Source organism: Euprymna scolopes, chromosome 11 (assembly GCF_053919585.1).
Source record: "Euprymna scolopes isolate OS-2025 chromosome 11, ASM5391958v1, whole genome shotgun sequence".
Classification (NCBI taxonomy): domain Eukaryota; kingdom Metazoa; phylum Mollusca; class Cephalopoda; order Sepiida; family Sepiolidae; genus Euprymna; species Euprymna scolopes.
In genome coordinates, this window is record NC_136492.1 from 2,463,686 (window position 1) to 2,483,300 (window position 19,615).

Here is a 19,615-nt window from a genome sequence, read left to right on the forward strand (position 1 = left end):
GCATTACTGTGCATTACTGTGCATTACTCCAGAATAAAACTCTCATAACATGTTGGGAGACTAAAAATGGTTCATAAAAAAGCGTGAAAAAGCCCAAATTTGGCCTTAAAAATCCAATTAAGCAAAAAATCCAATATAAGAGTCAGATACGTCTAAGGATGGAGTACTGTTGCCATATCTGGGAAGGAGCTGCTAGAAAGTACTTATCTTGCCTTAATAGAGTTCAAAATAAACTTTGTAGCCTCCTAGATGTCCTTTTCTCTTTCCTACAACCTCTTTCTCATGGAAGAGATGATTCGTGGACAAATCGAAAGCGCTTGTGACAGCAACAACTATGGAAATTTTATTAATATTTTTTATTTTGATACAAAAAAGATTATACGGAAAAACGAAAAACTAAAAGAATCATAAAACCAAATGTCTCTGTTGCATTTAATAATATTTGCTTGAATGAAAAAGATGCTTAAATATACCAATATATATATATATATATATATATATATATATATATATATATATATATATATATATACTAGCGGGGGTACCCAGCGTTGCCAGGGTGTTTGGATGTGTGTTGGTGGGGGGGGGGGGTTGATTAAAACAACCCTGTTAAAAAAAAAAAACGTTGGCCGGTTGTTTGGAGGTGTAAAAGAAAAAAAATAGTTTTAGTACAAAGATAGGCTTGAACCCCGAACGTTTGATGGGGAGGTGGAAAGGAAATGGAAAAAAAAACCCTGCGACCTAACCATCTCAACCACGGGAACGGATGAATTGATAAGTGTGTTAAGTTGACGTTTATAAACCGAAATTAGCAGGTGCGACAACGTCAAGTTGCAGAAGCCAGTTTCTGCTTTCCCCGCTACGCGGCGATCAAACAATTAAAAAAAAAAAAACTAACGTAAGGCAAACAAACGATGAAAACAGAAAAACGAAGACGTGAAAAATGGCTTCAATAAGCCTGTTTCGATATTAAAATTAAAAAATCGGTGGGTACCTGGGTGTTTTTGGGTGTCGCTAAAAATAAGCGAAGTAAAAAAATAAAAAGCAGAAAAACGAATGTTACGTGAAAAATGGCTTAAATAACACTGGTTCAATATTTAAATTTAAAAAATCGAAAAAAAAAAAACATCTCACACCACGATTCGAACCCAAAACGTTTAGATAATGAACCAAGGCTTTAACCAAATGAGCTAACGCAACGTACATGAAATTTGTTCGGTTTTTCAACTATTTAAAGTAAATCAGGTCACGACGTCATCTGACGCATGCGTAGAATCGGTCATTGTCACGAGAGGACCGTTTTTGTTGACCCCCCCCCTGTCGAAAATTGACGATTTCGGGGTGAAAAGTTAACGTTTTCGGCCAATTTTTCGATCTTTTCGAGCAAAAGATGGAGCTTCGATGTGATACCGAGTTTGTGAATTTTCGTTGCGTCTGTCGAAAGTTTTTAGCAGACATCCAAACATACACACATACATACATACATTTTCGCTTTTATATATATAGATAAATAAGTCGTGGTTTGCTCCAAAAACACCTTTATATCTATATATATATATATATACATATATATATATATATATATATATATATATATATATGTATATATATATATATATATATATATATATATGAAGGAATTTAATAGGAAATGCCATTATTGAAATTGAGGACTTTTTTTTTTTTTGACGTTTAATCGATAAGAAATACTACAAAGTCTGAAAATCTAATCTCCAAAACCAGTATGTAGTTCAAAATTATTTGAACCGAATGAAGGGGGGAAAAACGTATGAAAAAATAAGTGAGAACTCTTTATACCATGATATTTCAAAGCCTAATGCTTCTCATCAGAAGAGGACAGAAGATGCTAGGTAACATAATAGAGATGCGATATCTAGCGATTGTTACATTAGGAACGAGGCGTTGCATCCCATCATGTTACCTAACATCTTCTCTCCTCTTTTGATGAGAAGCATTAGACTTCGAAATATCATGGTATAAAGAGTTCTCACTTATCCTATACCCCAATTTGTGTATCATCCTTATTGAATAAACGAATACATCTATATATATTACTATACAGTATTATATCGTCGTTATCCCTATGCCCTCAGCCACACCAGAGATGAACTTTCCAGACCCCCCCCACAACCACCTAATGTCCTTAAACTCCAAAACTAAAACATTACTGACATACCAAGCACCCTCCTCCCACCTCTCCCCTTGTTCCCTTCCTCTTTTTCCGCTTTTCTCTCGCCCCCCCTCCCCTGACACCATTCACTCTTTCATTCCACCATAACCGAACATTTCTATAAAAGTCTGAGGAAGCTACATGACGGCCAAAAAATGGTTGTGTAGCTGAAACAAAAATGTAACTTAACAGAAAAATACGGTAATAAAAAATAAAGCGTGTATATATATATATATATATATATATATATATATATATATATATATATGTGTGTATGTATATACTTGTTTATTGTTATATAAACATGGTTACATCCTGCTGCTACAAACAGCCATTTGTTTCAATCAAACAACAGATATATATATGTACTTATTGATTTGTAAATCGCCTCTTGTTCTCGTCTCCTCTTACCAACAGCGACTATAATTCATTCCTCGCATTGTGACAGCCTTCTAAATCTCTTTTACATACCTATCCCACACAATGCTTCAAGCAAACTACACATCAATCCTAACTCAATAAGTATCTGTATCAATAAAATATAATCAAGTATAAATAAAGAAAAAATATAAAATGAAGAAACATATAAATAAAATATAAATAAAAATATAAATAAAATATAATAAAAATATAAATAAAATATAAATATAAATACAAAAATATAAATAAAAAATCAATAAACATAAATAAATAATAAATCAACAAGAATATGTATAAATAAAATATAAAATATATATAAATAAAAATATGAATAACGAAAAAGATTATAAATAAATATATAAATAAAAACTATAACTGAAAACTATAACTAAAAAATATAAATAATAAAATATAAATAAGTAAAAATATAAATAAAAAAAATAAATAACAATAAAAATAATAAAATATAAACGAGTAAAAAAATATAAATCTATAATATAAAGCTGAATGTGTGTGTGTGTGTGTGTGTGTGTGTGTGTGTGTGTGTGTGTGTGTGTGTGTGTGTGTGTGGTCACGAATAGGCTCCTATATGGTTGACTATTTTAAAAAACTTATTACATATAATGATAGAAGATGTATCGAGACACAGGAATGGGTATGTTTGATCTGGCAGAACGGTGGTTCATTAAAATTGTGGGGTCTGCATTCGCGCCTGGTCCACAACGTATGGAAATAACAAATTTAAAAATTGAAAAAAAGACGTTTACAAGTGTTTTTGATATAGATGTACATAAGAATACAACCCTTCCTTTTCATAACCTATCATACTTTCATAAATCAGAGTCCATTTTCTGTAGGCTGTTTTTTAATCCAGTCAACGACGGGTACTTTTGCTAGTAAAATTTATACAAAAATAAAAAATAAACAAGCATAAATAATTATAAATAAAATATAAATAAATAACGTAAACATATCAACATATACACAAAAAATATAAATAAAAAAATATAAAGGAAATATATAAATAAATAAGCTAAATAAATAAACATAAAGAAGTGTTAACAAATAAAAATATAAATAATTAATAAATAAATCCACAAAAATAAAAGTAAATATAATATTAATAAATAAATGAATATAAAAATAAATAAATACAAATAAATAACGTAAATATATAAATAAAATAAAAAAAATAAGGTAAATAAATAAATAACGTAAACAAAAAAGTATAAACAAATAAAAATATAAATAACAAATAAATATAAATGAGGAAAAATAAATATAAATAATAAAAAATAAACAAATAAAATAATAAATATTTAAGTAACAAATTCAATCACCTCTTTGGTCTCTGTATCTTCGGTTACTTCCGGTTCATTCACAGGCTTCTCCTCTTCAATGATGGAGAGTTTTGCAGTGGCTGCATTTAAATCAAAATTAAATGTCTTTTATGGAATCTTATGCTTGCTCATTAGATTAAGACAAAAAACAAATCAAAAACAAAATTAAAAACATCTTTGAATGCAGAAGATATCTCACTACTGATGCAATTCTCTATCTATATAAAAGCCAAGTACGTCCAAGGATGGAATACTGCTGCCATATCTGGGCAGGAGCTGCTAAAAACAGACTATCCTGCCTTGACAGAGTACAAAATAGACTTCGCGTCTTAGTGGGGGGATGCCCTTTTTTCTGCCCTGCAACCTCTCTTCCACAGAAGAGACGTTGCAAGCCTATCCTTGTTTTATCGTTATTTCCATAGCAGTTGCTCGTCTGAACTCCAATCTCTGGTCCCCCATCGCCAATCTTTCACGAAAAACACCCGTCTAGCTGAAACCACTGTTAAAAATTTTCCCCACTCTTTATCTGTGCCTAAATCAAAACGTGGATTCCATGAACAAAGCTTCTTTCTTAGAACTGCACACCTGTGGAACTCTGTTCCGTCTGCCTGCTTCCCACCTGACTACAACTTGGAGGTTTTCAAGTTCAACGTAAAAAAATTCCTAATGAACCGCCCCCTTAAGTAAACACTTCATCAAATCTCCACACTAACGTACTGTACATGCAATAACCCTTATCCCTGAGTGGCTTCCGAGCCTTGATAAGTGGTGACCACCGTGTAAAAAAAAAAAAGAAAAAAACTTTTTAAAAATTATTCATTTGTTTTTAATTCTGTTTACCACCAAACAAAGTATGTTGCCACTGAAGTGTAAAGGGATACTCATATATATTTATAGGGAGCGACCTGAGTGGGGAGCTGGGCAGCAAAGGTTTTGTCTACATCACATATAAATTTGAATGCGTACAAATGCAGTAAGTTCATCGGAGCACACTCTGTGGAAGCACAAGGAGCTTTCCAAAAGTAATACTTATTATTTTTATGCTTATCCTCGAGTGGCGTCTTGGCTTTGATAAGTGGTGATGCCTATGTAAAAAAAAAAAAACAAAAAAAACTTCTGTCTTCATAGCTTTTTAACGTTTTAATTTTATTGTGAAAAAAATAGGAAGCTTTACTTTAGGAACAATCATTGCACGAGATGTCTTCAATAAGTTTCCAGATTTTTTTCGTACATTAAAAATTGTCGTAGACTCTTGAAAATTCAGTACGTTATTGCTATGCGTCTTATAAGATGACTGACCAATTTTATGATTTCAGGTTCAAATGAACAGCTACAGCAGGAATTGGAATACACCCTACTAAAGCCTGATTGTCACAACTGGTGAATCTTAAAAATTCAATCTGAACGTAAAGACAATTTAGAAGAATGGTATGAAATAAAATTCTGCTTAAACTTGAAAAATGCCACAGAAACGTATGGAATGCTTCAGACTGCTTTTGGACTATCTTGCATGAATCTGGCATCAGTTTTTGAGTGGCATAAGAGATTCAAGGAAAGCAGGGAGTCTGTGAGGGATGATGAGAGGTGTGGGAGGAGTAAGGAAGTCAGAGCATCAGAGTTGATTGGCCAAATAAAGAATTTCATAGATAAGGAGTGTCACATAATCTATAGAGGATTTTTGTACACTTTCTAGATAAAAAATTCTTTAATATTGTCCCGTGCTTTGCTAATCCTTGCACCATTTGCAAAGGGAGCTCTAGATGAGCCCAACGCTCTGGAAGCCTTTCACAATGTCTTTTACTGATAAATTCTATCTTGAATTGTCTACATTGCTTTCAGAACTTCTTCCGCTAATTTTTTCCCCCTTTTAGCAACATCTATTAGCAATTAACATTCTCTCCTTCTTTATTTTCTTTTTAAACCTCTTCTTCTTCTTTTTTAGATATTGCCCGGGAAGAATAAACATTTAATGGGTTGCACACACGCAAATGAATTCAACGTGAAGAATGCAGGACTTTCTATCATTGTCTGTTGAAAAGCATAATTTAACCCAAAAATATGTGAGAGGAAATATTAGGAGAAAATATGGCCCCTTTAAAGCCGGTTCTCAGAATGACCAATTCAAATAAATTTAGAAAGTTCTCTGATTGGTCAAAATATAATTATTTGTTTTTATGAATTCAGGCCTGCACAAATTCGATGCGCAGAAACGAGTTTATGCATTTGATTTCAGATGTCGAAGGGTAAACTTTGATGCTACACAAGCATATTCCAAAAGGAGTAGTGGATAGTGATAATGTGAAATTATTGTGAGATATGAATATTCAATATGATCATGCGATATACGGCATAATCAGATCACCGAAGTTAAGTAATGTTGAGCCTGGTTAGTACAAGATCGGTGACCATTTGGGAGTTTTAGGCGATGTATGTGCTTTCCGCTTATCTCGGCATTTGTTTCCAGTCGTCTTGTACATACACTTCACTTGTACATATATTTCACTTGTACATATATTTCACTTGTAGATATACTTCACTTGTACATATACTTCACTTGTAAATACACTTCACTTGTACATACACTTCACTTGTACATATATTTCACTTGTATATACATTTCACTTGTACATATACTTCACTTGTAGATATACTTCACTTGTACATATACTTCACTTGTACATATACTTCACTTGTACATATACTTTACTTGTACATATACTTCACTTGTACATACACTTAAATTATACATATATTTCACTTGTACATACATTTCACTTGTACATATACTTCACTTGTACATATATTTCACTTGTACATACACTTCACTTGTACATACATTTCACTTGTACATATACTTCACTTGTACATATACTTCACTTGTACATACATTACACTTGTACATACATTACACTTGTACATATACTTCACTTGTACATATACTTCACTTGTACATATACTTCACTTGTACATACACGTCACTTGTACATATATTTCACTTGTACATATACTTCACTTGTACATACACTTCACTTGTACATATACTACACTTGTACATATACTTCACTTGTACATATACTTCACTTGTACATATACTTCACTTGTACATATACTTCACTTGTACATAAACTTCACTTGTACATATACTTCACTTGTACATACATTTCACTTGTACATATACTTCACTTGTACATATACTTCACTTGTACATACACTTCACTTGTACATACATTTCACTTGTACATACACTTCACTTGTACATACATTTCACTTGTACATACACTTCACTGGTACATACATTTCACTGGTACATATATTTCACTTGTACATACACTTCACTTGTACATACATTTCACTTGTACATATATTTCACTTGTACATATACTTCACTTGTACATATATTTCACTTGTATATACACTTTACTTGTACATATACTTCACTTGTACATACACTTCACTGGTACATATATTTCACTTGTACATACACTTCACTTGTACATACATTTCACTTGTACATATATTTCACTTGTACATATATTTCACTTGTACATATATTTCACTTGTACATACACTTCACTTGTACATACATTTCACTTGTACATACACTTCACTGGTACATATATTTCACTTGTACATATACTTCACTTGTACATATACTTCACTTGTACATACACTTCACTTGTACATATATTTCACTTGTACATATACTTCACTTGTACATATACTTCACTTGTACATACACTTTACTTGTACATATACTTCACTTGTACATATACTTCACTTGTACATATACTTCACTTGTACATATATTTCACTTGTACATATACTTCACTTGTATATATACTTCACTTGTACATACACTTTACTTGTACATATACTTCACTTGTACATATACTTCACTTGTACATACACTTCACTTGTACATATATTTCACTTGTACATACACTTCACTTGTACATATATTTCACTTGTACATATACTTCACTTGCCACTGGTATTTTTCAATGTCGTATCAGGAGAGGTGTGGTTGAAGATTACGCAACTCCTGCCACAAAAATTTCATACGTAAGTAACCCTTGGTGGGTATTCATAATCTGTCCAAGAGTGAAGGAGCCTGCTTTGCTTGCTAATGCAATTGAAGCAAGGAGACCTGGTTTAGTCTTGTTGGATAAAAAAAGGGAACACAAGGCAATAATCATTGAAATATTGCTGCCAGATGATATGAATGTGGAGGAAATAAGAAAGGAGAAGGTCGAGAAATACCAAGACTTGAAAAGGGAAATACAAAGATTGTGGAAGTTTAAGAAAGTAGAAGTTGTACTCGTTGCGATGGGAACTCTGGGGAGTGCAATAAAAGGATTTGACAAGTGGATTCAGAAAATTGGGATCCATTGCAATGCTGGAGAAGACTGCCTTGTTGGGAATCGTCAGAATCTTGCGGAAAGTGCTGGAAGACTGAGAAAATGTTATGACCCGCCTATCAGTATAAAATCAGCAATAGACACAACCAGGCAGAAAATGTAACAACAGAAATAATAATAATAATAATAATAATAATAATAATAATAATGATAATAATAATGATAATAATGATAATGATAATAATGATAATGATAATAATGATAATGATAATAATAATAATAATGATAATAATAATAATGATAATAATAATAATAATAATAATGATAATAATAATGATAATGAATATAATGATAATAATAATAATGATAATAATAATGATAATGATAATAATAATAATAATAATGATAATAATAATGATAATGATAATAATGATAATGATAATAATAATGATAATAATAATGATAATAATAATAATAATAATAATAATAATAATAATAATAATAATAATAATAATAATATTAATAATTTGATAAACTCCTCCAAACAAGAACATCGTAATAATTAAGAAAATGGACATAAATTGCCAAATTGTTGATTTTGCCGTCCCAGCAGACCACATGGTGAAGATCAAAAAGACAGAAAAACAAAACAAATATGTGGAACTTGCCAGAGTATCGAAAGGAATACAGAACCTGAAGAAAATCAATATAATACCAATAATTGTAGGAGCACTAGGAACAGTCACCATAAATTTTGAAAAATGATTAGGAGAAATCAGAATCGAGGATAAGACTCACTAGACTTCTACTGGATGAGTATGAAAAAGATTGGGATCTTGGGAAGGATTCTTGTCACCCAAATTTGGTGAAGAGAAAATGGTTAGCGAGACGTCAATAGCGACTGTTAAGATAATGCAATTTCATTTGCAAAGACTTTCAAAGGAGTTGGAGAGTACTGAAAATCTGGGGAGATTTTTTGTCACCCAGAATCCGAGGAACACGACAGGTTATAATTAGTGAATAATCTCTGATAATGGCCTGTATGAGAACTCCTAGTGAGTATGAGACTTGATGTCACTCAGACTCCAGGGAACACTACACTGTTTTTTTTTTTTACATAGGCATCACCACTTATCAAGCCTAGAGGCCACTCGAGGATAAGGGTTAAAGAGTGTATAGTAGTCAATTGAACAATATAGTAATCGTTAGTAACGGAAATTCGGTAAATTTGTTAGCTTAAGTGAAACGGCTCATCAAGAACTTGTTTACGTTGGACTTGAAGACAATCAGATTGTAGTCAGCTGGAAAGCAGGAAAATGGAAGACAGTTCCACAGGTGTGCAGTTCTAAGAAAGAAACTTTGTTCATGGAATCTACGTTTAGGTTTAGGCACAGATAAAGAGCCAGGGGAATTATTGATAGTGTTTTCAGCTGGATGAGTGTTTCTTGTGAAAGTTTGGCAAGGGGGGACCATAGATTGGAGCTCAGAACAGCACTTGCCATGAAAATAACGATAAAGCAGTGACAAACTCGTAACATCTCTTCTGTGAGAAAGTGGTTGCAGGGAAGAGAAAAGGACATCTCCTACGAGGCTACAAAGTCTATTTTGAGCTCTATCAAGGCAAGATAAGTCCTTTCTAGCAGCTCCTTCCCAGATGTGGCAACAGTACTCCATCCTTGGATGTACCTGACTCTTATATAGATAGAGAATTGCATCAGTAGTGAGATATCTACTGGATTGATAGAAGGATCCGACCATTTTTCCAGCAGCCTTGGCAAAGGACCAAGCCCAAAGCTTGTCAAAACATGAGGCCTCTCCAAGACGAGAGTCATTCATTTCAATTGATGCCAGATGGGGATCAGAGCATTGATGATGTAAAGATAAAAGCTTGGTTTTACATGCATTAAAAGTAACCAACCACCTCTTTCCCCAGTGTGCTACTTGCTCAAGATCAGAGGAGAGAGAGTCAGAGAGAACTTGGTCATTTATGGTCTTAGATGTGCTCCCATAGATAGTAGTGTCATCAACATAAATGTCTACAAATGATGTAAGGATGTGATTTGGAAGATCATTAATGTAGATCAGGAAGAGAGTTGGGCCCAGGATGGCCCCCTAAGGGACTCCAGCATTAATACTGTGAGCTTCTGATTTTTGTCCATCAACCACTACTCTTCTGAACCTATCAGAGAGAAATGATTTAATAATTGAGAAGACATTTCCAGCAATATCGTAGCTGGAGATCTTGTGAAGTAAACCTTAATGCCATACCCCATCAAAGGATTTTAATATGTCAAGAGCAATTGCCCTAGAAAGGTAGCCTCCGTCAAGGAAACTGGATAATTGTTAGTTAACCCCCCCCCTCCATGCACCTCAGCCCACTTTTTTTGTGTCTGTCACCATAAACTGACGCCACATGAAGGGTCAAGGAGAATGGAATGATCGAGAAGTGAAAACACTAGCCGGACCTCCACTGGATGAATGCAAAGAGGACTGGTACCTTGGGGAAGCCTATTGCCACCCAAATTCCAGTGAAGACCAATGGTTACTGCCAATGAGAAATCAATGGTAAGCAGCTGTTGCGATAACGCAAATTCGACTGCAAAGGTTATCAAAAGAGGCAGAGAGTACTGGAAATCTTTTTTTTTTTTACAAGGTGGTCACCACTTATCAAGGCCCGGAAGCTACTCAGGGATAAGGGTTATTGCATGTACAGTACGTTAGTGTTGAGATTTAATAAAGTGTTTAATTAGGGGGGGCGGTTCATCAGGAATTTGTTAACATTAGACTCAAAGACATCCAGGTTGTAGTCAGGTGGGAAGCAGGCAGACGGAACAGAGTTCCACAGGCGTGCAGTTCTATGAAAGAAGCTTTGTTCATGAAATCCACGTTTTGATTTAGGCACAGATAAAGAGTGGGAAAAATTTTTGACAGTGGTTTCAGCTAGACGGGTGTTTTTCGTAAAAGATTGGCGAGGGGAGGGGGAAGAGATTGGAGCTCAGACGAGCACCTGCCATTTTTTTTTTTTACACAGTGGCCACCACTTATCAAGGCCCGGAAGCCACTCAGGGACAAGGGTTATTGCAAGTACATTACATTAGTGTGGAGATTTGATGAAGTGTTTACTTAAGGGGGGCGGTCCATTAGGAATTTTTTAACGTCAATGAAATAACGATAAAACAAAGATAGGCTTGCAACGTCTCTTCTGTGGGAGAGAGTCTTGAGAAACTTGTTGTCACTTAGACTCCAGAGAACACCACAATTGTTTGCAAAGAGAAATCTTTGAGGATGGCCTGTGTGACTACTCCTAATGAGTAAAATAATAATAATAATAATAATAATAATAAAAATAAGAATAATAACAGAGCTAGCCAGAGAGTTAAAAGGGATTTGGATGATGAAGAAAATCAAAATAATGCCGATAATAGTAGGAGCACTAGGAACAATTCCGAAAAACTTCGAAAAAAGAATGGCAGAAATTGGAATCAGAGGAATGGCTGCAAAAATACGACTAACGATAATGAAAACGGCTGAAATATTAAGGGAAACTCTTGAATGCGGAGAATAATACAAGAATACAATATAATGAAGAAGCGTTACAGGAAATGAAGAACTCTGAAGCTGCATATCTGTAAGTTATACATCTCCATCACGAATCCCCTCCCATTATCTCATCACCGTCCCCCCCCAAAAAAAAAATAGTGATACCAAAGAGCCGAGAAGGGTCAAGGAGGATGGAAAGACAAGGAGAGAGCGCTGACCAGACCTCCGCTGGACAAGTGTGAAGAGAACTGGGACTTTAGGGAAGCTTAGTGCCACTCAAATTCCAGTATAGACCAATAGCCACTGCCAGCGAGAAATCAATGGTAAGAGGCTGTTGCGATGACGCAAATTTATTTGCAAATGCTATCGAAGGAGGTGGAGAGATCTGGACGTCTAGGCAGACTTGTTGTCACTCAGCTTCCAGAGAACAATACAGGTTTCCAATCAGATCTTTAATGACTCCATGTGAGCCAATAATAATAACACATCGAATTAAAAATAGTAAAGAAAATATCACTTCGCCTTCTGGTCAATTCATTTCAACCGCCATAATCTATTAAATATGAATGCAGTTGACGGAAGTAACGAGATAGTTCTTTGAGAAATATTAGGAACAATGGGTGGTCACCCTAATCACTCTTTCCCATCAAACCTTGGATGCAAATAAAACTCTCTACCAAGCAGGTGGGTGTTAAATTAATTAAATATTCATGGAGCCAGCTGCTGACAAAAGAGACTTGAAAAGCTTTTGGCAAGGAGAAAGGGTTTTGGCATTGATGAAGTCAGTTGTTATGGCAACTGCAATGTGATGTAGAAACACAATTGTTATCAAGTTTTGTTCTGGACGGCAAAGACCAGAATGCTTTGCAAAAAGTGACGCCATTACTTTAGGACAAAAAATAGGAGAATTCACAATGTCACATCACGTGATCAAAAAGTCAAGACTTTCTTTCGGAAGAAGGTAAGTTAAACTTTGACTAAATGATTTTTAAAAAAATAATAATTCAGTTATCAAATCTATCTATATATAAAAGAGAATGTCTGTCTGTCTGTCTGTCTAATCAAATCTACCAGGTCAATGCAGAAGTTTTTGCAGATTCGTAGAAGAACCATTGTAATTTATTTTATGCATATTATTATTAGTTAAACATTTTTTTTACTTGGGAGTTTCCATTTATCAAGGCCTGAAGGCCACTCGAGAATAGAGGTTGATGAATGTAAGGTGGTAGTTTAGCAATTGTTAATGGTGTAAATTGGGTAGAATTTGATTATTTATGGGGACGGCTCAACAAGAATTTGTTTACATTGGATTTGAAGGTCACCATGTTGTATTCATCTGGGAAACAGGCCAGCAAAATAATGTTCCACAGGCAGGCAGTTCTGGGAAAGAAGCTTTGTTCATGAAATCTGCGTTTAGATTTAGGTACAGATAAAGAGTGGGGGAAATCGTTTATAGTAGTTGTAGCTAGTCGAGTGTCTTTTTGTAAAAATTTTGCAAGGGGGGACCATAGATTGGAGTTCAGTCGAGCAAGTCGAGTTGAAAATAACGATAAAGCAGAGACAGTACTCCATTTTAGGATGTAACTGGCTCTTATACGGATAGATGATTGCATCTGCAGTGAGATACCTACTAGAGCAGTACAGTGATCCAATCATTTTTCCAGCAATCTTGGCAACAGGAGTGAAGGTCAGTCCTAGAAGCTTGTCAAGACATGGAGTTTCCCCAAGACGAGAACCATTCATTTCTAATGGGGCGTGATGGGGGTCGGGGCGATTATGATGAAAAGAGAGAAGCTTGGTTTTAGATGCGTTAAAATTAACCAGCAACCATTTATAATTTTATTAAAGTTTCATTCATATTTTTCTGCAATAATCTCAACCATGTTGATCGAAATACGACGTTCTTTAGTCAAAAGAAACGGAATCATCTTCCATCATGATAATGCTCGTCTTCACGCAGCACTGACCAAAGATCTAGAATTTGATTAGGAAATCTTGCCACATCCTGCATATTCTCCTGACCTTGCGCCCTCAGATTATTACTTATCTCAGGGATTACAAAACCATTTAGATGAGCTTTGGCTAACATAATGAGAGAAGATTGCATATAAATTAAATTCATATTCACATGAAAACCTAAAGAATTTTACGAATGAGGCATTTATAAGCTCGTTGACAGATGGAATCCAATTATAAAAAGCAATTGTCGTTATTAAATTATAAATCAAGATTTTTAAAAACACAGATTTTCATTTTCAAGATTAAATTTTAAATCAACAAATATTTTTGCAGCAACATGATATCTATATATAAAGGAGATTAAATAAAATAGACGTTTTTTGTCTTTTTTTTTTTTTTTATTACATTTTCACCTCAAACAAGGCACATTGCCACTTTGGTGTACGGGACTACTATCAGGGGCAACAACTACTGGGGTACTATGTAGAGATTCGGTCAGCAAGATGTTGGTTCACGTTGCACTTGAACTTCTGCACGTCAGTACAGTTGGGGAAGCAGGGGCCTAGAATGGAATTCCAAATATTAATTCTACTTTCGATCCTTTTCAACTTCCTTTCTTCACTTCTGGCAGGAACTGGCTGATGTAATCACCATATTTATCATAAGTCAGAATACTTTCCAATCCTTCAGGATTCACCGTCAAGGATAAATTAATCTGACTGGTTTTGAACAATTTTTTATAAAGTTTTCTTTTTTTTTTTCTTCATCGGTTAATTATCTTATCCTTTTATTTCTTTGGTTAAAATTAATAACATCCTGCAACGTTTGCAAAGCTATTAAAATAAATTACTCTACAAACACTTCAGGATTTTAAAACTATTGCTAAAGTTTATTTTATTAATAGTTATTTTTTTTTAGTATTTTAAGTTTCCGTTTTTTATTGGTATTTTTTTCAAGTATAGATGTGTTGTCAACTAAAATTTTCCTAAATTGGGACAAAAGACAGGAATGTTGGTTAGCCAAGTGATTATATATATATATATATATATATATATATATATATATATATATATATATGTGTGTGTGTGTGTGTGTGTATATATATATATATATATATATATTACTTGTTTATTGTTATATAAACATGCTCACATCCCGCTGCTACAAATAGCCACTTGTTTCAATCAAACAACAGATATCATCAGGCAGCGACTTGACTATTCAAAAGTTCAATGAATAATTAATGAGGTTATTCATTGAACTTTTGAATAGTCAAGTCGCTGCCTGATGATATCTGTTGTTTGATTGAAACAAGTGGCTATTTGTAGCAGTGGGATGTGACCATGTTTATATAACAATAAACAAGTATTATCAGCTCTTTTTATTGAGCACTATCTAACAACCTCGTTGAATTCATTAGTCCATTACTTTTGAATATAAAAAACCCCGAGTATATATATATATATATATATATATATATATATATATATATATATATATATAAAAAGTTTGTTTTTGAAATATCGTTGCTTTCAATAAATACCGCTTTCGTTTAACGGGTCTAGATTATTTTAAAACCAGTCACCGTTAATTTTGAGTTAAGCTCAATGTATCTATTTAATAGGTGCAGAGCATATATAGTGTAAAATTTTGTTGAAAATTTAAAGACTCATGTTTTCTTTTTTATAACCTTTGTTTATTTCCTAGATTTATTATTCCATTACAGCTGTTTCATATATTACATAAATCGTAAAATTGCCTGCCCACTAATGAAACAGCTGTAATGGAAAAAATCCAGGAAATAAACGAACGTTATAAAAAAAAAACGTGAGTCTTTGAATTTTCAACAAAATTTTACACTATATATATACAGGGTGACCCCCCCCAAAAAAAGAAGCTAAATGGAGGCCATCTAGAACTGTTGAACAAAAACTGTTGTAGAAAAAAAAGCAAACGACCCTTGTGTTTTGATGTGATGTTTTGAATATAATAAACTAGTTATGACCAAAGTTTCATTTCATTCAGACAAAACACTAAGAAATGGGGGCTAATTAGAGTTGGGGCCCGTTATTTTTTGGTCACCCAGTATATATATATATATATATATATATATATATATATATATATGGTATATACGTTCAGAGATTACACAGCATGGTTAATTAAGGTCTCAAATATTTTGGCGAAAAGTAGGAGGCTAATGAGGCGATAATTTGATGGGTAAGTTCTTTCGCCAGAATTCTTGAATACTGGTACCTCAGAAGCAGTTTTCCAACAGCCAGGAAAGCAAGATTCATTAAGGCATTTGTTGTAGAGTTTGGAGAGAACTGGAGCTACTTCGCTGAGCACTTTTTTAATAGCACAGCTGGGATGAGATCAGGTCTACATGCTTTTGAATGTCAAGGTTTTTTATGATAGCGTGTACCTGAGCAGGGGTGATTTTTAGATCGTCTAGCGTAGCGTCTGTCCGCAAAGGACAGTCAGGTAGTGGGTGGTTAGAAGAATCCAGTGTGGAGTTCGAGGCAAACCGGCTGGCAAGCATATTAGCTTTGTCGGTTGCTGAGCAAACAACCTCGTGATTGTTGGTTAGCGGGGAAATTGTTGATTGCCCATTATTTACTACACTGTTGTAGATTTTCCAGAAGTCACGAGTTCCTAATTTTTGTGCTTCGATGCGTTTTTTAGTGGTTTCAGTAAATTCCCTATTAGCTGTCGCTATTTCTTTCTTAACGTTACTTCTAGCTTCTATATACTTCTGTCTGTTTGAACTGGACTTATGTCAGTTAAATCTGCAGTATGCATGCTGCCTCTGAGAAATGGCAGTTGCGCAAGTCGAAGTAAACCATTGGGGAGAGTGGGGCTTGCTATAAAATTTCCACATGGGAACATGTGCTTCAATTGCAGTTTTGAACCATTCAGTGGTCTCATTTGCGCACTGTTCAGCAGGAAGAGAAAAAATATTTCCCCATGGGGCATCTCTGATAAGATCTCTGATGGCTTTCCAGTCAGCCTTTTTATAATATCTCGTTGTTTTGAGCACTGGCTCTTCAGTTTTGGGTCTAGAATTTAGGGCGATTTCTACCATTATCACTGCATGGTCAGCGTTCCCGAGTGGGCTGTCAGCATTTGTTATACAATCCTCGGGAACTGTAGTCAGAAACAGATCTAGAAGTGATGCGTGTTGTTTTTGCTGGTCAGGGAAACGGGTTGGAAATGTAACCATTTGTGATAGGGAGTGAGATATAGCGAAACTATGTGTTGAGCTGCCCACTGCCTCTGTGTAAGTAGAGAATCCAAGCCAGTTTTTCTGGTGGACATTAAAGTCATCAAATACATGGACTTGTGCGCTAGTGTCGAGGGAGAGTGCTGTGTCTATGCTGTCAGATACTTTGTTTATTATGGTGCAGTCCTGGATTGAGGGAGAGCGGTAGAGAAAATAAAAGTAGCTAATGTTATGTTGTATGTTTAGTCTAAAGCACATAAAGGCTTGATCGTCCATTTCTAGGTTTGTTTCTCTAGTCAGGAGGAGGGTGTTACGAATGTAGACTCCAAGTCCATGCATATGTCTGTCAGAGTCCTTACGGCAGAGTGGGAGATAGCCAGGCATGTTAAAGTAGTTAGTGTTAAGATATCCGGGGTATTTGTTAGGAGAAATACTTCAACATCAGCTAAATTAGTTCTAAGCCCACGGATGTTAGTGAATGCAAGCCTCAAGGGAGGAGGCAAGTTGGATTTGTTGTACGAGGTTGAGAAACTGTTGCAATCTATTCTTTTATTGATGGTAGTTGGGACTCTCTTAAGCCGTGGTAGGCACCTCATCTAGTAATGGCGTCACGATAAAAAATGCCCTTAATAACCCTGGCAAAGTTTCAAGCATTCAACTACCAACAAGATTTGAATTACACTACAAACTTGTGTAGTGAGTTCAATCTCGGCTGCAGCCACGCTGGATGGATGAATGGTTTATTATACAAATATTATTGATTACATATGTGCAGACATGTTTCAGTGGAATTGCAATTCAAAGAAACCACTTCATTACACCAAAAAAGGATACTTTTCGGTCTGATGAAGTGGTCTCTTTAAATTGCGATTTTTCCTAAACAGTTATGCACATAGGTAACCAATATTGTTTGTACAATAAACAGACTATATACCAGCTCTGTCCTCCATTGAGTACTCCTTAATAATCATGCGGGTTTCATTGGATTTGCCTCTAAGAAACCAATCTATACAACCATTATGCACGCACACACACACACACACACACACACACACACACAGATAGATAAATAGATAGATAGATAGATTAAAATGACAGAAAAAAGAAATCTTTTGGACCTTAGATGTCTTTCGCCATGCTCATCAGAGGCAAACAATGGCATTTTTGATCTTTTTTAAAAAAGAAAATCTGGGAAAGAAATTATTACGGAAGAAATTAAAATTAATGAGGAAAATGAGAATGACTTATTTTCAATTATAATAAAATATATGTACAAGGATGTAATAAAATATAATAAAAATAAAATTCCCCTCAACCCCACCTACAATAATTTAGATTCCACGATTGGAAATCATTTATTGGATAACCCAAAATGTGGGCAGGCTTATAATGACGACTTTTTTTCAATTTTATTTTGAGGCCGATCAAATAGTCATTTGAAAACTCTCGAATCCGTCTCCATTGTACGCCTCAAACCCTCTCTCTGCAGGCAGAAGCGGTTTTTGAATACCCTGGACCTTTTAGGCGAATTATAGAGGGATGCTTTAGATATGATTCCCCACCTCCGTTTTTCCTCCTCCCCTCTCCCGTATATTCATATGTGGGTTATCATTCCCCGTTCGTGATAGTTTAAACTTTTTTTCTTTGAATAATATTCATTATATATATATATATATATATATATATATATATATATATATAATGCACATTATTATGGATTAACGTATGTATACATATATTATATGGAAAAATGCGCGCATGAAAAGTAATATTCTTAAGATTTTGTTAAACCTGGAAAAGTAAAGGACAAGAAATTCAACCTGGAAAAGTAAAGAACAAGATATTCTAGTAAAGTAAAAAATAATAATTTTTTAGACTTAAAATATTGCAGCTAAAAATAAAATTTGAATATTGATAAATATGTTATTTATTATTTGCATATGTTGTTGTTTATTGTTGAGTTAGAAAGGGTGTCAGTCGCTGGATTGAACTTATTTCCCCCCTATTATTTGCATATATTTATGTAGTGAAAATTGTTTGAATAAAATTAATTCATTAGTTAGTTAGTTAGTAGATGGAATTAATAATTTTATAATTTACATAAAAATGAATTAAATGATCCTAATTATGATATAATAAAATTATTAATTTTTTGTTACAAGAACTTGTAAGTGAGTAAATATGAACTAGGATAGTCAAGGATTTTAACGAAGCCAGATTTGGAATTGAGAATTCCAATCATAAGTTAAAATAAATACAGAATATTATTGAAAATAAGGAATGTGGAATCGCAATTGTTTAACTCACACAAAATAGTTAGATATCTGTTTATTGGAAAAGGAATGTAATGATGCAATTTGTTTCTGTGAAAATTAAAATAAGGAATTTAATCGTCAATTGAAATTGTAAACATATTTTGTAAAGAGGTTATTTGAAAAATAGGTTACTGAACTCGTGGGGTCATGTCAAGTTTTGCAACGTGACGCATGTCAAGGCGACGTGCTCGATGAGCACATGTTTAATCATGCGATGACGTGACAAGTTCTCAATATAGGTAGAGTTTTAGATACAGTCTGGCAGAAAG

General features: G+C 34.1%; 1 protein-coding gene and 1 long non-coding RNA gene across 3 annotated transcripts in view; one reads left to right on the forward strand and one right to left on the reverse strand.

Annotated features, from left to right (window-relative positions):
* The window catches only part of LOC145287723 (adenylate kinase 9-like), a 307,372-nt gene that overhangs the window by 173,066 nt on the left and 114,691 nt on the right, over nt 1–19,615 (reverse strand). For both annotated transcript variants that reach the window (XM_080135474.1, XM_080135475.1), the window contains exon 12: nt 3,952–4,031. In XM_080135474.1, the coding sequence (XP_079991600.1) occupies nt 3,952–4,031 (80 nt within the window). The remainder of the gene's footprint in view (nt 1–3,951; nt 4,032–19,615) is intronic.
* Nucleotides 12,662–19,615, forward strand: part of LOC145287728 (uncharacterized) — a 128,173-nt gene continuing 121,219 nt past the window's right edge. The window contains exon 1 of the long non-coding RNA XR_013869185.1: nt 12,662–12,810. This is a non-coding gene — a long non-coding RNA (uncharacterized LOC145287728). The remainder of the gene's footprint in view (nt 12,811–19,615) is intronic.